Source organism: Entelurus aequoreus, linkage group LG06 (assembly GCF_033978785.1).
Source record: "Entelurus aequoreus isolate RoL-2023_Sb linkage group LG06, RoL_Eaeq_v1.1, whole genome shotgun sequence".
In the NCBI taxonomy this organism is placed as follows: domain Eukaryota; kingdom Metazoa; phylum Chordata; class Actinopteri; order Syngnathiformes; family Syngnathidae; genus Entelurus; species Entelurus aequoreus.
In genome coordinates, this window is record NC_084736.1 from 3581266 (window position 1) to 3605480 (window position 24215).

Here is a 24215-nt window from a genome sequence, read left to right on the forward strand (position 1 = left end):
TGGCAAGTTTCACAAATTAAAGAAAGTGATCGGAGCCACAAAAAAAAATGTACAATTTAAAATGAAAAACACTGCATACAGAGCTTAAATGCTTTGTGCTATATTAACCAGGGGTCTCCGACACGCGCACCGGCACGCACTTTAATGTGGACATTTGATGTTAGCGCAGCCCGCGAGTTTTGAACGAATGACGCTTGATGGCGTCATACTTGCCAATCCTCTCACTTTTAACGGGAGACACCCAAATATCAGAGCGTGATGACTCTGCATTTTGCGCCCTCTACAGGCTGGCCTAACAGCGCACCTGTTGACCCCACGTAGAATGCAGTTCCAGATTGTCCACGTAAGTGACAGCAAGGCGTACTACCTCAGCAACCACACATCTTACACTGACGGTACCAATACCCAGAATCCCATGCAGCACTAACTCTTCCGCTCAACCAACGCAAGGAGAGGGGGGGGGGTTTGATGTGTGGGGGGGGTTGTAAGGTAGCGGGGTGTATAATCCAGACCGGAAGAGTTAGGGCTGCATGGGATTCTGGGTAATGGTTGTGTTGTGTTTATGTTATGTTACAGTGCAGATGTTCTCCAGAAATGTGTTTTTCATTCTTTTTTGGTGTGGGTTCACAGTGTGGCGCATATTTGTAACGTAACAATGTTAAAGTTGTTTGATACGGCTACCGTCAGTGTAAGATGTGTGGCTGATGAGTAAGTATGCTTTGCTGTCTCCTGTGTGTACAAGTAATAACAACATGCAACATGTGGCAGAACAGGCACGCTGTATGCTATAGAGGACAATCACTGCAGTGCAATTAGGGCACGCCCTTTTGTTTGGAAATTTGAGTGGAAATAGGATTATTTTTTTCCCTGGGAGCAATCTATGAGAGACACTGAGATCCATAAATCTCCTGGGAAAATCAGGGGGGGTCGGCATGTATGTAGCTGAGCCACATCAGAGTGGTCAAAGAGCCGCATGCGGCTCCGGAGCCGCGGGTTGCCGACCCCTGTGCTAGATCCACTATGGACTGGACTCTCGCACTATTATGTTAGATCCACTATGGACTGGACTCTCACACTATTATTTTAGATCCACTACGGACTGGACTCTCACAATATTATGTTAGATCCACTAAGGACTGGACTCTCACACTATTATGTTAGATCCACTATGGACTGGACTCTCGCACTATTATGCTAGATCCACTATGGACTGGACTCTCACACTATTATGTTAGATCCACTATGGACTGGACTCTCACACTATTATGTTAGATCCACTATGGACTGGACTCTCACACTATTATGTTAGATCCACTATGGACTGGACTCTCACACTATTAACTAGGTGGGGTGGTCCCCACATCTACGGTCCCCTCCAAGGTTTCTCATTGTCATCCCATTGGGTTGAGTTTTTCCTTGCCCTGATGTGGTATCTGAGCCGAGGATGTGGTTGTGGCTTGTGCAGCCCTTTGAGACACTGGTGATTTAGGGCTATATAAGTAAACTTTGATTGATTGATGTAGTGGAAGTATTATTACAGATGTTTTGGAGCCAAAGAAAAAGAACCATGGTGGAAATGATTGGATTGTACTCACCACTCTCCATCTCATTGCCCTTCTTGGCGGTGGCCGTGTTGCCCATGATGGCAGCCCTGGCAAGATCCTGGCGTTGGGAGCGACTTGTTGTTGTTGTTGTGTTTGTTTTGTTAGCGGCCGTAGAAGTGGATGACTGCGATTGAGTTTGCCTCCTCCGGGCTGGTTAAAAGCTATCGGTGCCGTCCTCTAGCTTACCGCGGTCATTCTTGGCGAACGAGGCCGAATCGTAACCCCCCCGCCCCCCGGTTGTCGGTCAATTGTGGGGAACTCCCAACACCTCACGTCGGAGGCTAGGCTAGGCTAGGCTAATGCTAGGCTAATGCTAGGCTAGTGGGTGTTAGCTCGGTCAACCACAAGTCGAGCCAGGAAGTCGCTTCGTTGTGCGATTTTCTTGTCAAACGAAAGCCAAATACATCCAAAAGGCAGTCCGGGGAATTGGAACAAGTGTTCAAAAAAGACGCACTCCTTTTTCAGAGTGGCTAATCGCGAGCTAGCTGCTGGCGTCCCTCGCAGTCGTTACACAAAACAGGCAGGCCCCTTTTCCTGTGGATATGTGCCTGTGGCTTTTAAACTTGTAGTCCACTTCACTCCTTTTCCGATATCGTCCAGGGCGGATTTAAAGCCGTCTGGACCGAGCAGCGTCTGACAGCCAGGACCGAGCACTCAAAGGCGCCTGTCCATTAATCTCTACACGGCAAGGGAAACTCCAGTCGTCCAGCAGCTGACTCCGCCCCTCCGTGGCTCCGATTGGCTAATCAGGCGGACATTGGGCGTGACAGCGGTTGTAACACGAGAGCTGATTGGACACAGTTTTGACATATGGCACACTTGCCTTCATTTGATTGGACGGGCTTCACGTCGCTCGACCAGCTTGCGGCCAATAAGCGAGGCGACTGTAGCCGAAGCTTGTTGTTTGTCCACCTTTTTTGGATGGAAAGTGTAAGGATGGAAAGGATAATGCAGGTATAATGTACAGTAAAAATGTACCGTAGTAGCAATATAAAATATAACATATATGTAATATTTACATATTATATATACTAGGGATGTCCGAGAATGGCTTTTTGCCGATATCCAATATTCCGATGTTGTCCAACTCTTAATTACCGATACCGATATCAACCGATACCGATATATACAGTCATGGAATTAACACATTATGTTGCCTAATTTGGACAACCAGGTATGATGAAGATAAGGTCCTTTTTAAAAATTAAAAATACAATAAAATAAGATCAATTAAAAAAAATGTATTGAATAAAAAAGAAAGTAAAACAATATAAAACAGTTACATAGAAACTAGTAATTAATGAAAATGAGTAAAATTAACTGTTAAAGGTTAGTACTATTAGTGTGCTTACGGACTGTATCCCTTGCAGACTGTATTGATATATATTGATATATAATGTAGGAAGCAGAATATTAATAACAGAAAGAAACAACCCTTTTGTGTGAATGAGTGTAAATGGGGGAGGGAGGTTTTTTGGGTTGGTGCACTAATTGTAAGTGTATCTTGTGTTTTTTATGTGGATTTAATAAAAAAAAACAACAAAAAAAACAATACATGATAAAAAAAAAACGATACCGATAATTTCCGATATTAAATTTTAAAGCATTTATCGGACATCTCTAATATATACAATATATAATATGTGGTGCTGGAGCCTATCCCAGCTGCACTCGGACAGAAGGCGGTGTACACCCTGGACAAGTCACCACCTCATCGCAGGGCCAACACAGATAAATTAGACATTAGACAAACTTTATTCCTCCACAAGGGCACTTGTTCCACACAGTAGCTCAGTTACAAAGAATGGAAAAAGTAAGGATGGAAATGAAATGATAATGCAGGTATAAAGTAGACTAAAAATGTACCGTAGTAGCAATATAAATTATAACATATATGTAATATTTACATATTATATATACAGTATATAATATATACTGATATATTATATTATATTTTTATATAATATATACAATATATCAGTGTTTTTCAACCACTGTGCCGTGAGATACAGTCTGGTGTGCCGTGGGAGATGATCTAATTTCACCTATTTGGGTTAAAAATATTTTTTGCAAAGCAGTAATTATAGTCTGCAAATGATGTGTTGTTGTTGAGTGTCGGTGCTGTCTAGAGCTCGGCAGAGTAACCGTGTAATACTCTTCCATATCAGTAGGTGGCAGCAGGTAGCTAACTGCTTTGTAGATGTCGGAAACAGCGGAAGGCAGTGTGCAGGTAAAAAGGTGTCTAATGGTTAAACCAAAAATAAACAAAAGGTGAGTGCCCCTAAGAAAAGGCATTGAAGCTTAGGGAAGGCTATGCAGAACGAAACTCAAACTGAACTGGCTACAAAGTAAACGAAAACCAGAATGCTGGACGACAGCAAAGACTTACTGTGGAGCAAAGACAATGTACATCCGAACGTGACATGACAATCAACAATGTCCCCACAAAGAAGGATAAAAACAACTGAAATAGTCTTGATTGCTAAAACAAAGTAGATGCGGGAAATATCGCTCAAAGGAAGACATGAAACTGCTACAGGAAAATACCAAAAAAAGAGAAAAAGCCACCAAAATAGGAGCGCAAGACAAGAAGTAAAACACTACACACAGGAAAACAGCAAAAAAGTCCAAATAAGTCAGGGTGTGATGTAACAGGTGGTGACAGTACACCTACTTTGAGACAAGAGCTATATTGATGCATGCTTGGTTATGCTTTAAAGTCATATCCAACAATTGCGACGACTTTTTACTGTCAACTGAGTTTAGTTTTTTAATGATTTCTGCTGGTGGTGTGCCTCCGCGTTTTTTTCAGCGCAAAAAATGTGCCTTGGCTAAAAAAAAAGGTTGAAAAAAACTGCAATATATAACAATTACCATGTACAATATTACAGTATATGTAACAGCTGCAGCATAAAATAGAGAGTAGATCCAAGAGAAAATAAACATAATAAAGAAAGCGAGGTAGCTAACATGTCAGGTGTCAGGTAATAGACAGATATCATCTATTGCTGTATGGCAAGTGACTATACAGCTGGATGGAGTGCGGAATGAAGGAGTTCTTGAATTGAACACTGTGTAACTGTCTGGTGGATTTGGTGGGCAGGATTGTCCATGATGGCCAGCAGTTTGTCCAGTGTCCTCCTGTCCCTCACTGACACAAACACTTCCAACTGCGTGCTAATAGTTGGCTGGCTTTCCGGATCAGTTTGTCAATCCGGTTCAAGTCCCTTTTGCTGGTGCTGCTCCCCCAACAAAGCACTGCAAAGTACAGGGCACTGGCCACAACAGACTGAAAAAAGATCTCCAACAGCTTGCTGCACACATTAAAGCAGTCTTTTTCAACCTTTTTGGAGCCAAGGCACATTTTTTTACATTGACAAAACGCAGAGGCACACCACCAGAAGAAAACCTCAAAAAATGAGACTCAGTAGTCAATATTGACAGTAAAAAGTCGTTCTGGCAATTGTTGGATATGACTTTAAAGTACCATAACCATCACTATAGCTGTTGTCTCAAAGTACTGTCACATCACACTGACTTGTTTGGAGGTTTTTGGTGTTTTCTTGTGTGTAGTGTCTTGCGCTCTTATTTTGGTAGCTTTTCCTGTTTTGTTGGTAATTTCCTTTAGCAGTTTAATGTCTTCCTTTGAGTGCTATTTTCTGCACCTGCTTAGTTTTAGCAACCAAGAATATTTCACTTGTTGCTTTCCTTCTTTGTGGGGACATTGTTGATTGTCATGTCATGTTTGGATGTACTTTGTGGACGCCATCCTTCCCCCCCCCCCCCCCCCGATTGTAAATAATGTAAATAATTCAATGTGATTATCTTGTGTGATGACTGTATTATGATGATAGTATATATCTGTATCATGAATCAATTTAAGTGGACCCCGACTTAAACAAGTTGAAAAACTTATTCGGGTGTTACCATTTAGTGGTCAAATGTACGGAATATGTACTTCACTGTGCAATCTACTAATAAAAGTCTCAATCAATCCACACGCTGCAAGTCTTTGCTGTCGTCCAGCATTCTGTTTTTGTTTACTTTGCAGCCAGTTCAGTTTTAGTTTTGTTTTCCATAGTCATCCCTAAGCTTCAATGCCTTTTCTTAGGGGCCCTCACCTTTTTTTTTTTTTTTGGTTTAAGCATTAGTTACGTTTACAAAGCAATTAGCTACCTGCTGCCACCTACTGATAAGGAAGAGTATTACACGGTTACTCTGCCGAGCTCCAGACAGCACAGACACTCAAGAACGGCACTTTATTTGCAGATTATAATTTGCATAAAATATTTTTAACCCAAACAGGGCGTGATGTTGACACGGGGTATTTAAAGTCAAATGCGAAAATGAAAGGTATTACTTGCTGATAGGGAGTAATTGCTTTAACAATTTCCTGTAAATATTGAAAACTAGAGACATTAAATCATATTTTCATGCCTTTTCCGTTCATCTTGGCTACCAGTTTGCTGTAGAAAAACACATGACTCCAAATATCTGTAACACAAAAATGCATTCAAATACATTTTTTAATTTGTACCCAAAACAGAGAAAAACCAAAACATGAAGGCAGCAACAATAATCCCATCCGTCAGTGTGAGTATAGACATTTTAAGTGCAAACTATAGTGAAAATAAAATGTCAGACGATCAAACTCCTGTCATTGATTGGACTATTGCTGACATCGGACATGACACAACTGCGCTTGGCGTGAATGAAAGCTTTCACTTCACTTGTGAGCATTTCCTCTCCCGTGAGTAAAAACGACTTTAATATTGCTTCATCTGAAGCCTTTATGGTTGAAGAGCTTTGAAAGAAATGAAGTTGTAAGGCAAAAAAATCTGTACAATGCGACAATGTCCCAAGGGTTCTTTTAACAAAACAAACTGGGGACATCTCTATAAGCAGTCCATGGAATTGTCTGGAAGTATTCCCAAGGGCGGAGCTTTGCCTGGAAGACAGGATGGAGGCAGCATGGAGTTTGAAGACGGATCCACATTTTCAGAATCTTCCATTCGCTCGGCGCAGCCTTCCCAGTTAATGTGGAATCGGGTGACGCGGGGGTTTGATGCTAAGATGTTTCTCTGGAGCTGAAAAGAGACAACATACACACAATTTATGAAAATGTTTCACTTTATTTTCTGCAACAAAAAAATATATAATAACTATGTGCTTTTTACACAAGAGTGATGAAATAAACAGCTGCTATTTGATTGCCATCACGGTGTGTTATTTATTGACAACTTGTTCAACACTCAATTACATTTATCCAGAGATATAAACCAAAAAACTACACATAAATAAATCTCACTCAAAAACTAACTGCATTTGTGGCAAAATATATAAAAAGCAGGGGGCTTCAATAACAAGCAAATCATGACTTGGACAATAACAGGGCTTCTACAAGCAAATCTAATTTAATGCTTTTTAATGCCATTTAAAAAAAAATGTATTGTCCAAGTATGTGCAACATGGTTATTAAACATACCGTATTTCCTTGAATAGCCGCAGGGGCGCTAATTAATTTAAAACCTCCTGTCACGCCGGCGTTTACCGGAAACCGGCGGGATGGCCGTGCATGCGGTAATTATTTTAAAACCTCTTCTCACTCCGGCGTTTACCAAAAGGAATCCGGTAAATTTAGGCGTGCGCTTTGAGTGTGATGTAAGCATACCATCATGAAAAGCACATTTAATAAAAAAAACATTAATTATGGTCTTACCTGTACTTATAAATGGAGTCCATTTGCAGCTCCTTCTGACCAAAAGCATCGATAACTTGTTTATAGAAGTCTTCCTTATTTTCTTTCTTCAGTTTTAAAAGTCTCTCTGTCTCGATGGAGATATTCCTTTAATTATTACCTCCTGCTTCCATTGAAAGTCCGGTTTAGAAAACTGTTTTATTTTAGATACCGGTATGTAATCCTCCATGTTAAAAGTTCAGGCAGAGGCTGCGTGTGTTCACTTCTTCTGCAGTACCGGAAGTCACAAGAAGGATCACTAGCGCGGCAGCGCCCTCTACCACCAGGAGGCGGGAGTCATTTCATGACTCATACAGTATTCGACACACGCAGCTACGGTATATTAATAAAACATAGCTGCTTACTGTTCTTTTTAGCATACTGTACTGGTATTCAATAGCTTGGACCTTAAATCCTACTGAATAGCTCTTTATCTTTTTTCCTTTGTGCGATTGCAAACTACTGAAAGCAGCTTCCTCCATTTTGAAAATGAGGACAGGTAAAGCGTCACTCGTGACGTAACGAATTTGACCCGGTGGAAGTTCTAGCCATACGCTAAATATTTTGCGAAACTAGTTTGACCCGGCGAAAATTATAGACATGCGATAATAAAATTAATATTTTGCGAAACGAATTTGATCCGGCGTCAATAATGAACCGGCGATAAGGCCAAGTATGCGTTAATTATTTTGAGAAACGAGTTAGACCCGGCAGTAATTCTAGACGTGCGAATACTATATTCCCTGCGCCAATTCAAGGAAATACGGTAGTCAAAATGTACAATTGTCTGTATACACACAGTTGTGTGCATTTGACAATGATAATCTTGAACAGTTTACAATAAATGTTACTTGGTAAAACTGATTGGCATGAGTGTTTCACCTGAGAATGTATTTTTCTGTAGTAGGATCCAGTGTCCTGACTTCCTCCACAGCCAAAAACAATAGCCCATTAAAAAGGTTCCGCCTGTCGATCATCACACTTTACTTTCAATCAAAATGATTCAAGATTTGCACTTAAATAAACACCCGATTCTGAATTAAATGGTATCTCTTTAAAAACATGCATATCCTCTGAAAATGTGACTTATTATAGCCACAAACTGCAGGACACATTTTTTATAATCAGGAAACAATTTAAAGAAATGTTTAAAAGGTTTTATGGTTTAATGATCATCGTACTAGGAATGCAAATGATGCACATGTTCGGAAATGGATGATTGATTTGGAAAGATACTTGGAAAAATGTCAATGAGATTCATTAAAAATAAACAGAGTCAATTGAACATTTTGAATAGATTGCAAGTTGTTTAAAATGGGTACGGTTGTTAGCAAGTTACAGTATGTATAAAGTCAGGCAGCTGAAGGAACTCATTTACTGTGGGAATGTCACAAAGTAAGAGTTGTGAAGATTGCCTGGTTTGACCATCTTAGGCCACCATAGGTCACGTGGGGTGCCTGCGTCGCAACTACAGGTGGAGGAAATATAATCAATTTTTATACGCATCGCAATTCAGACATGGACGATTATAGAATCGATTAGTAAACTTCAATAATCGATTTGTTTATTGTAAATAAAGTAATGCAGACAGTTGTAAAATGTGTCTGACTATGCAGAACGAAACTAAAACTGAACTGGCTACAAAGTCAATAAAAACAGAATGCTGGACGACAGCAAAGACTTACGTGGAGCAAAGACGCCGTCCACAATGTACATCCGAACATGACATGACTATCAACAATGTCCCCAAAGAAGGATAAAAACAACTGAAATATTCTTGACCGCTAAAACAAAGTAGATGCGGGAAATATCGATCCAAGGAAGACATGAAACTGCTACAGGAAAATACCAAAAAAAGAGAAAAAGGGGGGATTGATTTTTCCTTTTCATAAAATAAATAGAATCATGTGTGCTTACGGACTGTATCCCTGCAGACTGTATTGATCTATATAGATATATAAATTGTGTTTTTTATGTTGATTTAATAAAAAATAAAAATATTTTTTTTATTTATTTTATTTCTTGCGCGGCCCGGTACCAATGGTTGGGGACCACTGCTTTAGAGCGTAGGTTGGATCTGTAACTAAGAGTACAGCCCAAAAAGTCTATCCTCATTGAGCTAAATTTAACTCTGTCTCTGCATGATTCCTTGCTTCTTGTGAAGTGAAGTGAATTACATTTATATAGCGCTTTTTCTCAAGTGACTCAAAGCGCTTTACATAGTGAAACCCAATATCTAAGTTACATTCAAACCAGTGTGGGTGGCACTGGGAGCAGGTGGGTAAAGTGTCTTGCCCAAGGACACAACGGCAGTGACTAGGATGGCGGAAGCGGGGATCGAACCTGCAACCCTCAAGTTGCTGGCACGGCCGCTCTACCAACCGAGCTATACCGCCCCAAACAGTTGTCTGTTTAATAGATGTCATCAGTGTTTGAACCTGACATGGGAGCAGTCAGGAGTAAAAAATGACAAATATCATAAATTCTGGACTACAAGCCGCTACCTTTTTTCTGCACTTTGCACCCTGTGGCTTATAAAACCGCGCGGCTAATTTAAGGATTTTACATCGCTGTCAGCCGTAATGCCAACAGTTTTCACAAAACACAAGCAAAGACACTGAAAATGTGTGTTAATGTTTGTGCTATGGCACCATCTTCTGGATGAACTCGCTCACTACAGGTGCTGCGGGATGAATGTTTACAGCAGTGATTCTCAAACTATATTACATGTACCTTAAGTGGTGTGTGGGCTCCATCTAGTGGTATGCCAAATAATCATTTGATGAAAGCACAGTGCTTTATTTTCCTATATTCAAACACAGTGTTAATGTTCAAACTTTGTGTAATGTCACAATGCCCAAAAATAGTAAATATACTTGTTAAATAAAACCTCTGCCTTGTGTTTAATGAATACTTAGTCTTACCTTGCAAAAGTGCACCTAGCTATCGAATATTTTAGTAATCGAGTATTCTATCGAATACTATCAAATGTATTTTTTTTGTGTGTGTTCTGTCCAGCTTCTCAGGCAAATCATATAGTTCAGGGGTCGGCAACCCGCGGCTCCGGGGCCGCATGCGGCTCTTTGACCACTCTGATGTGGCTCAGATGCATACTTGCCGACCCCCCCGATTTTCCCAGGAGACTTATGGATCTCAGTGCCTCTCCTAGATAACTCCCAGGGAAAATATATTCCTATTTTCACTCTAATTACTAAATTAAGGGAGTGCCCTAATTGCACTGTAGTAATTGTTCTCTATAGCATTTACAAACAGCGTGCTAGCCCGGCCACATGATGTATGTAGCTTTTACTTGCACACATAGGAGACAGCAAAGCATACTTAGTCATCAGCCACACAGCTTACACTGACGGTAGCCGTATCAAACAACTTTAACACTGTTACGTTACAAATATGCGCCACACTGTGAACCCACACCAAAAAAGAATGAAAAACCCATTTCTGGAGAACATCCCACCGTAACACAACATAAACACAACACAACCAATAACCAGAATCCCATGCAGCCCTAAATCTTCCGGTCTAGATTATACACCCCCGCTACCACCAAATCCCCCCACACATCAACCCCCCCCCCTCCGTGCGTTGGTTGAGCGGAAGAGTTAGGGCTGCATGGGATTCTGGGTATTGGTTGTGTTGTGTTTATGTTGTGTTACAGTGCAGATGTTCTCCAGAAATGTGTTTGTCATTCTTTTTTGGTGTGGGTTCAAAGTGTGGCGCATATTTGTAACGTAACAGTGTTAATGTTGTTTTATACGGCTACCGTCAGTGTAAGCTGTGTGGCTGCTGAACTAGTACGCCTTGCTGTCACTTACGTGAGCAAGCTGAAACTGCATTCTACATGTGGTCGAGCAGGTACACTGTTTGGGCAGGCTGTAGAGGGCGCCAAAAGCAGTGCCATCACGCCCTGATATTCGGGAGTCTCCCGGAAAAAATGAGAGGGTTGGCAAGTATGACGCTATCAAGCGCCATTCATTCAAAACTCGCGGGCCGCACTAACATCAAATTTCCACATTAAAGTGCGTGCCGGTGCGTGTGTCTGAGACCCCTGGTTAACATAGCACAAAGCATTTAAGCTTTGTATGCGGTGTTTTTCATTTAAAAAATTTTTTTGTGGCTCCCATTATTTTCTTTAATTTGTGAAACTTGCCAAAATGGCTCTTTGAGTGGTAAAGGTTGCCGACCCCTGATATAGTTGATGTAGATGCCCATATCGGCTGTACAAATGTATTTTACAAAAGAGAAGTGTGGGATACTTCTCTTGTTGCCTTATTTGTATTTTGACTTTATTAAATGGATTTATAATATTATTTGGTGCAGCCGGGCCGGAGCAATATGTTTGCTTAATTAAGGTTTAATTATACATTTTAAGATGTGCCCTCAATTATTGCGTTTGGCCTAATTGTCTTTTATTTCCTAAACGCCTGTTTTCATTATTGAAGGCTGACACGCACAGCTGAAATGCGTCCGTGGTTGATTGTGTCAATTTGTGTGTGCTAATAAAAACAGGTGCGCTCACAGCCCTATGTGATGTGTGGTGTGACCGCATAAACAAAGTTCTTGTCTCTTGTGCGTTTTTGATGATTATTATACGGTGCCGTTTAAACGGTGGATTCTCCACGCAAATCCGCTGAGCTGTTTTTAACCTGCCAAACATACATACACAATATAAAAAGACAAACCACTTAATAACGACGACAACAGCTGAACATTTTGAGAATGCAATACAGTTCATTGCATGCAAAATAGTAATCAATGTTCATTTTGCCATCATAACATGTTTGAGATGAAAACACATATATATAAAATGAGTTCAAAATTAATATTCCCTGAGAAAGTTCAAATAAAACGATATTCTAAGTATCAAAAATAAACCAATAAGAAGAGTTTTCATTATATCAAACATAAAAAGTGGATTAGGTAGTGCCTTTAATACTGCATTTGAAATGTGCAACCAGTGGTGAGTCACCACCAAGCAAAAACCGCGCATGCTCAGAAAAGTAGCGTCAGATTTACCACCCGTCCGTGCACCCACTGGGAGAAATGTAGATCGGCGCCGATGCTATAGAGCAGGGGTCACCAACCTTTTTGAAAGCAAGAGCTACTTCTTGGGTAGTGATTAATGCGAAGGGCTACCAGTTTGATACACACTTAAATAAATTGCCAGAAATAGCCAATTTACTCAATTTACCTTTAACTCTATGGTATTATTAATAATTAATGATATTTACACTTAATTAATCGGTTTAAAAGAGGAGAAAACACGAAAAAAATGACAATTAATTTTGAAACATAGTTTATCTTCAATTTCGACTCTTTAAAATTCAAAATTCAACCGAAAAAAAGAAGAGAAAAACTAGCTAATTCGAATCATTTTTGAAAAAATTAAAAAAATAATTTATGGAACATCATTAGTAATTTTTCCTGATTAAGATTAATTTTAGAATTTTGATGACATATTTTAAAAAGGTTAAAATCCAATCTACACTTTGTTAGAATATATAACAAATTGGACCAAGCTATATTTCTAACAAAGACAAATCATTATTTCTTCTACATTTTCCAGAACAAATTTTTTTTAAAGAAATTCAAAAGACTTTGAAATAAGATTTAAATTTGATTCTACAGCTTTTCTAGATTTGCCAGAATAATTTTTTTGAATTTTAATCATAACAAGTTTGAAGAAATATTACACAAATATTCTTCGTGGAAAAAACAGAAGCTAAAAGGAAGAATTAAATTAAAATGTGTTTATTATTCTTTACAATAAAAACAATAAATTTACCTGAACATTGATTTAAATTGTCAGGAAAGAAGAGGAAGGAATTTAAAAGGTAAAAAGGTATATGTGTTTAAAAATCCTAAAATCATTTTTAAGGTTGTATTTTTTCTCAAAAATGGTCTTTCTGAAAGTTATAAGAAGCAAAGTAAAACATTAATGAATTTATTTAAACAAGTGAAGACCAAGTCTTTAAAATATTTTCTTGGATTTTCAAATACTATTTGAGTTTTGTCTCTCTTAGAATTAAAAATGTCAGGCAAAGCGAGACCAGCTTGCTAGTAAATAAATACAATTTAAAAAATAGAGGCAGCTCACTGGTAAGTGCTGCTATTTGAGCTATTTTTAGAACAGGCCAGCGGGCTACTCATCTGGTCCTTACGGGCTACCTGGTGCCCGCGGGCACCGCGTTGGTGACCCCTGCTATAGAGACTATAGTGGGTGCAAGTGCAAGCTACCCAAGTAGCATGTGGTTGCATGACTTGAATAACTTTGCATGACTACTTTCGCGGGGTTACTAATGAACGGCTAATTGAACACGACAGCTGGGATAGCGTTGTTAGTTTTCACACCCTTTGGCGTCATTTGATGACTTGGTGGGAGTGAGAGAACACATCCTGGTTATCAAAATGAATAACATTTATTTTACTAACAACTTTTCAGTTTACATTTGATAATAGATGACTTGCGTCGCCTCCGGACGTCCCTCAATCGGATGCTCTTATCGACAGGTGCTACAGCATCAAACTTGTGCTATTGTGGTATGCCAGCTCCACTTTGCAATGTTTGCATAAGACTGCGTTTTCCTTCAATTTTAGTGTGAAGTGTTCCCACACCTTAGACAACTTTTGTCGCTTCTTAATTCCCTCGTTTTGTTATGGCTCTTGTCCACTGCTTTCTGTGGCGTCTGCCATTGCCAGTTATGTCGGCGAAAAAGTTTACTAAACTCAAGCGTATTTAAAGGAACGGTGTTGTGCAGCGCAGCGGGCGTATGATCTGACCTAAACACGCGGTGCAACACCTAAACAGAAAATTCCTCTAATATAGTTTGTAATCAAATTACTTGTGGAATCATTTCAGCTCTACTAATTACCTTAATTAATAACTCATTGAGGCAATTCCAGAACTTGCTACAGGCAGAAAAGTGTGAATTTTGCTCAAATGAAACCTAACAACTTAAACCCAATTTAGAATTGGCCCAAAAGTCAACTGTCGAAGGTCTAACCTGAGTGTAGTCTGGCTTGATGGGTGGGTTCTCCCGAAGCTCCGGGTCTGTGTACTCGTTGTTCACATAGTAACCGATGCGAATGAACTCTTGGCCACGGTACGTGCAGGTGATGAGTACTACGGTGACACCAACAGCATCGCTCTCCGGGATCAACCCAGTGTTTGGTGCATCAGCCTGTTGGGGTTTGGCTGGATATCAACAACATTCTGACAGCAACAACACAGTACATTTACTACTACCTGAAAAACAAACATATGTCGTCCAGCGGGTACCGGTCCAACCAAGACGGAATCCAGGACTTGATCATACTCTTCGCTCTCCGCTGAGCCCACATAGATGATCTTCCACTCCAAGTCTGTCAAAACAGGAAGTGATTTCACATTAATCAAGCATGGAAGGTGTCATTCCCCATAGAAGACTGACAAAAATAATCAGGGACCAAAGGGACACAAAGTGCAGGTTTAAATATTTTCAGTAGGGATGATACTCGAAACCGGTTTTCCCGGTTGTTTGATAAGAAAAGAACCGAGTCCTCGGACTCGAATCCCTTTTTGAGAACCGGTACCCGTTATCGAGACCACTATAGTAAAGGAAAAGAGTTGATTCTTTATTCGAATCCTGTCCCGACCAGAAATGCTCCGTGGGACATCACAAGAAATGACGTCACGTAGCTCAGTCATTAGGCGCAGATAGCGAAAGCAGGAAAACAATGGACGGGAAAAAGCACTCCAAGGTGCAATAAAGTTCAAAACAAAAGGTATAATCCATCGAATAACTTTACTGAGAGATTTTAGCAGGGTAAAACACATGACACTTTTACGACCAACCGGAAACATAGCAACCAGGCTAGCACCGCACCTCCTTTATGGCAGCTGTCGCAACGTTCTTAAAACAACCGCAGCACATCCATATATATACAACATATCTCCCTTTTTTAACTTTTGTTTTTCTTTCCTTGTAAACAAAACAAATTCACACTGTAGATGTGTTGTCTGTCTAATTATAAATAATGCAGACGAGGCGTGTTGGCTGAGTTCTTGATGTTTACTTTCACAGCGTGGCAACATGCAACACTTTTCGGGGCTACCGCGCATGCTCGTAACTCCCGTTGCATGCTGGGTAGTGTAGTTGTTATATTCTCTAGCTCATAACATTTTTTCCCCATAAAGAAATAATGTTAATTCAATAAAGTGTATTTCTTTTTTTAGCTTTAACTTTTCATTTATTAGCATTGTAACCACATTTGCAAAGAACTTTTCTCTTCATAGAATTTTCTTTCAATAAAGAAATAAAGTGCAAAAATGTCAAAGCATCATAACAAACAGTTATGTTCCAATAGCAGCAGAAGTGCACTTTTTGGAGAGCTGTATTATTTTCAGTTTTGTGCCCAAGGGACTGATTTTATTTAACACTATATTATTATTTATACCCCTATAGTGATCACAGAGACAGGTTGTTTTTGTGTTACTGTATATATTTGTTTCTCTGAAAAATCCCACTTAATATACTTTGGGTAACAGTCAATATTTATTTATTTTATTTTTTTAGGTGGGTAACAGTCAATATTTACTTATTTATTAGATTTTATTTTTTTATTATATAATAAAAGTGAGCTTTTGTTAAACCAAATATTGTGTGGTTTTTTCCATATACAACAACCTATCTGGACTCGATAAGAGAATCGATAAGGAATCGGTTCGATAAGAGGATTCGATAATAGGCTCGAACTCGATAATTTCTTATCAAACATCATCCCTAATTTTCAGTGTGCCTTAGGGAGTATTAGCACTCTTAACGTCAACTGTGAGTAATTAAAGCTACAGTGAGGTCCTCAAGTATTTGCACACCCTGCAATTTTGCAAGTTCTCCCACTTAGAAATTAGGGCGAGGTCTGAAATGTTCATCATAGATGTATATCCACTGTTAGAGACATCATCTAAAAAGAAAAATCCGGAAATCACATTGTATGATTTATTTGTATGTTACTGGGGTTCGTATGTATTTGCACACATGAGAACATCAGTGTTAATATTTAGTGCAGAAGCCTTTGTTGGCAATTACAGAAGTCAAAAGTTTCCTATAGTTCTTCATCAGGTTTGTACACACCGCAACAGGGATTTTGGCCCACTCCTCCACACAAATCTTATCTAGATCTGTCAGGTTTCGGGGCTGTGGCCGAGCAACACAAAGTTTCAGCTCCCTCCAAAGATCTTCTATTGGATTTAGGTCTGGAGACTGGCTAGGCCACTCCAGAACCTTGATATGCTTGGTATGGAGCCACTCCTTGGTTATCCTGGCTGTCATTGTCATGTTGGAAGACCCAGCCACCACCCATCTTCAATGCTCTGACTGAGAGAAGGAGGTTTTTGGCCAAAACCTCACAATACACGGACCCGTTCATCCTCTCCTTAATACAGTGCAGTCGTCCTGTCCCCTTTGCTGAAAAGCACCCCCAAAGCATGATGCTACCACCCCCATGCTTCACTGTAGGGATGGTGTTCTTGGGATGATACTCATCCTTTTTTTCCCTCCAAACTCGATGAGTGGAGTTTATACCAAAAAGTTATATTTTGGTCTCATCTGACCACATGACTTTCCCCAATGACTCCTCTGGATCATCCAGATGGCTGTTGGCAAACTTCAGACGGGCCTGGACATGGGCTGACTTAAGCAGGGGAACCTTCCGTGCGATGCATGATTTTAAAGCACTATACTGATAGTAGCCTTGGAAACAGTGGTCCCAGCTCCCTTCAGGTCATTCACCTGTAGTTCTGGGCTGATTCCTCACTTTTCTTCTCATGAGTGATGCCCCACGAGGAGAGATCTTACATGGAGCCCCAGTCCGAGGTAGATTAGCAGTCATGCTTAGCCTCTTCCATGTTCTAACAATTGCTGCAACAGTTGATCTATTCTCACCAAGCTGCTTCCCAATTGTGCCATAGCCTTTTCCAGCTTTGTGGAGCTCTACAATTTTGTCTCTGGTCTCTTTTGACAGCTCTTTGGTCTTGCCCATGGTAGCAGTTGGACCTTGACTGACTGTGGGCTGCACAGGTGACTTTAGGCCGGTTAATAGGTTATCCAGGGTAAATCCCACCTAACCTTATCCGTGTCCACACACAACAATGCCACCGGACTGGACTCTCACAATTATGTTGGATCCACTATGGACTGGACTCTCACACTATTAAGTTAGATCCACTATGGACTGGACTCTCACACTATTATGTTAGATCCACTATGGACTGGACTCTCACACTATTATGTTAGATCCACTATGGACTGGACACTCACACTATTATGTTTGATCCACTATGGACTGGACTCTCACAATATTATGTTAGATCCACTATGGACTGGACTCTCACAATATTATGTTAGATCCACAATGGACTGGACTCTCACACTATTATGTTTGATCCACTATGGACTGGACTCTCACACTATTATGTTAGATCCACTATGGACTGGACACTCACACTTTTATGTTAGATCCACTATGGACTGGACTCTCACACTATTATGTTAGATCCACTATGGACTGGACACTCACACTATTATGTTAGATCCACTATGGACTGGACACTCACACTATTACGTTAGATCCACTATGGACTGGACTCTCACAATATTATGTTAGATCCACAATGGACTGGACTCTCACACTATTATGTTTGATCCACTATGGACTGGACTCTCACACTATTATGTTAGATCCACTATGGACTGGACACTCACACTATTATGTTAGATCCACTATGGACTGGACTCTCACACTATTATGTTAGATCCACTATGGACTGGACTCTCTCACTATTATGTTAGATCCACTATGGACTTGACTCTCACACTATTATGTTAGATCCACTATGGACTGGACTCTCACTATTATGTTAGATCCACTATGGACTGGACTCACACTATTATGTTAGATCCACTATGTACTGGACTCTCACACTATTATGTTAGATCCACTATGGACTGGACTCTCTCACTATTATGTTAGATCCACTATGGACTGGACTCTCTCACTAGTATGTTAGATCCACTATGGACTTGACTCTCACACTATTATGTTAGATCCACTATGGACTGGACTCTCACTATTATGTTAGATCCACTATGGACTGGACTCACACTATTATGTTAGATCCACTATGTACTGGACTCTCACACTATTATGTTAGATCCACTATGGACTGGACTCTCTCACTATTATGTTAGATCCACTATGGACTGGACTCTCTCACTATTATGCTAGATCCACTATGGACTGGACTCTCACACTATTATGTTAGATCCACTATGGACTGGACTCACACTATTATGCTAGATCCACTATGGACTGGACTCTCACACTATTATGTTAGATCCACTATGGACTGGACATTCACACTATTAACTAGATCCACTATGGACTGGACTCTCACTATTATGTTAGATCCATTATGGACTGGACTCTCACACTATTATGTTAGATCCACTATGGACTGGACTTTCACTATTATGTTAGATCCACTATGGACTGGACTTTCACACTATTAACTAGATCCACTATGGACTGGACTCTCACAATATTATGTTAGATCCACTATGGACTGGACTATCACACTATTATGTTAGATCCACTATGGACTGGACTCTCGCACTATTATGTTACATCCACTATGGACTGGACTCTCACTATTATGTTAGATCCACTATGGACTGGACTCTCACACTATTATGTTAGATCCACTATGGACTGGACTATCACACTATTATGTTAGATCCACTATGGACTGGACTCTTACACTATTATGTTAGATCCACTATGGACTGGACTCACATAATATTATGTTACATCCACCTGACGTCCATTGCACCGGTCGCCCTAGGGGAGGAGGGTCCCCACATCTGTGGTCCTCTCCAAGGTTTCTCATTGTCTCATTGGGTTGAGTTTTTCCTTGCCCTGATGTGGGATCTGTACCGAGGATGTCGTTGTGGCTTGTGCAGCCCTTTGAGACACTCGTGATTTAGGGCTATATGAATAAACATTGATTGATTGATTGACAGTAACATACAAATAAGTCATGTAAAAAAAAATCATACAATGTGATTTCCGGATTTTTCTTTTTAGATGATGTCTCTAACAGTGGAAATACATCTTTGATGAACATTTCAGACATTTCCCAGTGGGAGAAGTCTCAAACTTGCAGACTGAGCAAACTCTGGCGGACTCACTGTATGTAACCGCCTGTGAACGTTAGCAGTTAAGTCATGTTAGTGACAACAGGACACTTCAGTGGTATTTACTCACCTTCGGGGAGGTCTTCCATGCACTCGAAGGTGATTTCGAACTGGAAGGGGTTCCCAAAGGGGCTGGGGTTGTCCAAGACGGCCACATTTAACACCTGCACTTTCGCCATTGTTGCCCGCCAGCTAGCACGATGCTAAGTCCAAAAACAGGCGCTTCAAAGCTCTTTTTTTACGGTGGGGGAAGCTTGAAATGAAGACAAACTCACTTTTGTCTTCACCTTGACCACCGGAATAGCTTCTAAATGCGACTCAAACGACACAATGCACTAAAGTATGTTGCATAATATCCAAAAAATGAATCTTTTTTTGAACAAGAGAAATGTTTTGAGTATTATACTCCCGCCGCTTTGACCACCTACCCACAATGCCGTGCGCCGGAAGACGGCAAGTCGTTAACATCCGGTTACTTGAACTGGCGCCCCCTGATGGAGGAACGTGTCTGTCTAATTGTAAATAATAATTGTAATAAATTGTAATAATAAATTGTAAATAATCGTAAATAATGCAGACGAGGCGTGTCGGCTGACTTCTCAACGTTTACTCACGCAGCAGTGCTCGTAACCACACCGGCATGGCGACATACAACCACACTTCACGGGGCTCCCGCGCATGCTCGTCACTACTGTTGCATGCTGGGTAGTGGAGTTCTAATGTTCCCTAGCTCATAACATCACAGAACGTTTGGTTTTCCTATTTGTGCTTTGTTTCACAGTTTTCCCCCCAACTGCTTACACACTAAATTTTTAATTTTCAAACAGTTAACGAAGTCTACACACAGTAAAAAAAACACTGTGCAGATTTGCCTAATATTATAGGCATAGACTCTACTTCACAGTTTTTGCAAAATATTACACACAATGCTTTACACACACCTTCCCATCTTGCACACACACTAAAGTTGTGATACACACATATTTATCTCCAGATTTTTTTTCAAACCTCGCTGTTGCCTAAGTCTGCACATGTAGTCTGTACTCTATGCTGTCATTTTTATTTATCTCCAGATTTTTTTCCAAGTCTTTTTTTATTTGTCTCATATTTAAATTTGTACTGCATGTCACTGTTGACTACTGTAATATGTTACTGTACCTGACTGTGGTCAAAATACATATTTGCAGTTTGCAGCATCATTGTTGAGCAGCTTTTGAAAAGATGACAGGATATTTGTACTTTCTCTTTAGGTCCTTACGTATAGGCCCACTTCAAAGTAAACAATGACAATTGTTATGGATTAGCCAATATATTTTGTCAAGTTACAGTAATCATTCATCACATATGCTAAAATGGTCATGCAAAATGCCCCAAACATGTGATTTCTTATAGTAAAATAGGGTTTTTTACCAATGTATTTATCAGTGTTCTGGGTAACTCACTCCAATAGTGTCTTATCATTTGAAGTGTGTGAGTGAGATGACAATAAAACTGCATTTTCACAAATGCTTGCTTTATTTTGATGAATGGGCATATAAGTTTTGGCCCAAGTGTGTCATTTTGCAAATAATCTAGGAATTAAGAACATTTAATGTGGTGTTTGGAAAAGTGTGTAAATCATTAAAAAAAAAAAAAGACACACAGTTAGAAAATTTGTGTGTAAGCAAATGGGAAAAACTGTAAAGATGTCCTATTTGGATTTACACATTATGAAAAAAAAATTTGAAAAGGAATTTTACCTTTGCAACTTCCTTATACTATTGGCTAAGTTTTAAATTCATAAATGTACGTTTCTCAATACCCGACTTGTTTTTTGTGCCTTTAAAAAAGAATTAGAACTTTACTTTAAAACGCTTTCTACCTCTAACAACCAAAAAGCTGTGAAAACTATGATGCTGAGCTCCAAATTTGGATTATTTACGGAATTTATGTGAGCCTATGGATTTACACTTTGTTACATATGTATATTTTGCATTCTATTTTAGTTGCTTTATTGAGTTTACAACCCCCATGGCGTTGTTTTGTACTGTTTTGATCACTATTATTTATTTGCTTATCTGTAAATGTTGCACATTATAAATAAAGGTTTCGTTATAGGGTTTGTGTCATGGTGTAAATAAATAAATAAATGTTAGTTTTCCTGATCAGTCAGCGGCTACAACATGAGATAAAATAATGAACACAATTACATCAATAATGCGAATGTATTCATTCAATTTTTTTTTTGCATTTTGTTAAATTACATTTTTTTTTTTCCATTTTTACATACAGAAGTGCCTCCTTGTGCAGGATTGAGTTCACATCAGCTTGTTCACCGGCGACAAAGTGAGATAAAATTATGAAATATCACAAAGAAAACATAAAATGAGTTCATTTATGATGAACATGTCACGATGCATTTTATTTTCTTAATTGTATTTTATTTCAAATGTTCAACTAACAACATTCACCCATTTCCTGCCGCTTGTTTATGTTTTCTGAAATTGTAATTTCTTGTGTCTTTTAGTTAATTCCGTTCGTGAAATTGTGAATTGTTTTGGCAATTATGTTTTGGAAATGAATAAAATGGTGTCTTTTGTTTACGTGCTTTTTGAAATTGTGTAGTGTTGTGTGTCATTTGCTAAATTGGATTCTAAAATTGTAAATCGTTTTGTCTTTTGTTGTCTCGTGAAATGTTAGTTTCGCACTTCAACGTGAGAACAAAAGCTGAAATAAAATAAAGAAATTCAAACACATAGATTATGTTCATACATTTGTTGTTGTTTTGGTATTTTATAAATGTTTTAATATATTTCATACAAAAAAAATAGTGCGCCGGAAGACGGCAATTGACATCCGGTTACTTGAAATGGCGCCCCCTGGTGGAGGAATGTTTGTTTTCCTGATCAGTCAGCGGCTCCAACGTGAGATAAAATAATGAACACAATTACGTCAATAATGTGAATGTATTCATTAAACATTTTTCATCCATTTTGTTAATTTTAAAAAAAAATATTTTTTTCCCTAGTAATAATGTGAATGTATTCCATCCATCCATCCATCTTCTTCCGCTTATCCGAGGTGGGGTCGCGGGGGCAGCAGCCTAAGCAGGGAAGCCCAGACTTTCCTCTCCCCAGCCACTTGGTCCAGCTCCTCCCGGGGGATCCCGAGGCGTTCCCAGGCCAGCCGGGAGACATAGTCTTCCCAACGTGTCCTGGGTCTTCCCCGTGGCCTCCTACCATTAAACATTTTTCATGCATTTTGTAAAAAAAAAAATAAAAAAATAAAGTAAAATATTTTTTTCCTTTTTACATACAGAAGTGCCTCCTTGTGCAGGATTGTGTTCACGTCAGCATGTTCACCGACTACAAAGTGAGATAAAACGACGAAATAATAATACAAATAATAGATCAAATTTGTTCATTTATAATGAAAATGTCATTTTATTTTCTTAATTGTATTTTATTTGAAAAGTTCAACTAACAACATCTATCCATTTCCTACCGCTTGTCCCTCTCGGGGTTGCAAGGGGTGCTGGAGCCTATCCCAGCTGCACTCGGGCGGAAGGCGGTGATGTTTTCTGAAATTGTAATTTGTTGTGTCTTTTGTGAATTTTGTTTGTGAAATTGTTTCGTTTTTTGTTAATTATATACATATATATATATATATATAATTATATATATATATATATCTGGGTCTGCTGTCATTACTGGGACTCTGGGTCTGCTGTCATTACTGGGACTCTGGGTCTGCTGTCATTACTGGGACTCTGGGTCTGGTGTCATTCCTGGGACTCTGGGTCTGGTGTCATTCCTGGGACTCTGGGTCTGCTGTCATTCCTGGGACTCTGGGTCTGCTGTCATTCCTGGGACTCTGGGTCTGCTGTCATTCCTGGGACCCTGGGTCTGCTGTCATTCCTGGGACTCTGGGTCTGGTGTCATTCCTGGGACTCTGGGTCTGGTGTCATTCCTGGGACTCTGGGTCTGCTGTCATTCCTGGGACTCTGGGTCTGCTGTCATTCCTGGGACTCTGGGTCTGCTGTCATTACTGGGACTCTGGGTCTGGTGTCATTCCTGGGACTCTGGGTCTGGTGTCATTCCTGGGACTCTGGGTCTGCTGTCATTACTGGGACTCTGGGTCTGGTGTCATTCCTGGGACTCTGGGTCTGGTGTCATTCCTGGGACTCTGGGTCTGCTGTCATTCCTGGGACTCTGGGTCTGTTGTCATTCCTGGGACTCTGGGTCTGCTGTCATTCCTGGGACTCTGGGTCTGCTGTCATTCCTGGGACCCTGGGTCTGCTGTCATTCCTGGGACTCTGGGTCTGGTGTCATTCCTGGGACTCTGGGTCTGGTGTCATTCCTGGGACTCTGGGTCTGCTGTCATTCCTGGGACTCTGGGTCTGCTGTCATTCCTGGGACTCTGGGTCTGGTGTCATTCCAGGGACTCTGGGTCTGCTGTCATTACTGGGACTCTGGGTCTGGTGTCATTCCTGGGACTCTGGGTCTGGTGTCATTCCTGGGACTCTGGGTCTGCTGTCATTACTGGGACTCTGGGTCTGGTGTCATTCCTGGGACTCTGGGTCTGGTGTCATTCCTGGGACTCTGGGTCTGTTGTCATTCTTGGGACTCTGGGTCTGGTGTCATT

At 40.1% G+C, this 24215-nt stretch overlaps 2 protein-coding genes across 2 annotated transcripts in view; both read right to left on the reverse strand.

Moving 5' to 3' along the window:
- prkacaa (protein kinase, cAMP-dependent, catalytic, alpha, genome duplicate a) overlaps positions 1–2323 on the reverse strand; it is a 54691-nt gene extending 52368 nt beyond the window's left edge. Inside the window, exon 1 of the mRNA XM_062049873.1 lies at positions 1596–2323. Coding sequence (XP_061905857.1) covers positions 1596–1641 — 46 coding nt within the window. The 5' untranslated portion in view covers positions 1642–2323. The remainder of the gene's footprint in view (positions 1–1595) is intronic.
- A 3767-nt stretch (positions 2324–6090) lies between these two features.
- Positions 6091–20056, reverse strand: LOC133651408 (histone chaperone asf1b-B). The gene is made up of 4 exons (XM_062049353.1): positions 19663–20056; positions 14606–14721; positions 14364–14540; positions 6091–6691 (listed from the first exon to the last, which is right to left on the reverse strand). The coding sequence occupies exons 1-4, from the start codon at positions 19769–19771 to the stop codon at positions 6500–6502; spliced, it is 594 nt and encodes a 197-aa protein (XP_061905337.1). The 5' UTR covers positions 19772–20056; the 3' UTR covers positions 6091–6499.
- Positions 20057–24215: the final 4159 nt, after the last annotated feature.

Excerpts from the sequence above, each read along its gene's own strand:
- LOC133651408 (XM_062049353.1), bottom strand. The coding sequence starts at position 19,771 with ATGGCGAAAGTGCAGGTGTTAAATGTGGCCGTCTTGGACAACCCCAGC. Across the intron at positions 14,541-14,605 it reads GACATATGTTTGTTTTTCAG|GCTGATGCACCAAACACTGG; the intron begins GTAGTAGTAAAT and ends AAACCCCAACAG. Across the intron at positions 6,692-14,363 it reads TCAAGCCAGACTACACTCAG|CTCCAGAGAAACATCTTAGC; the intron begins GTTAGACCTTCG and ends GTCTCTTTTCAG.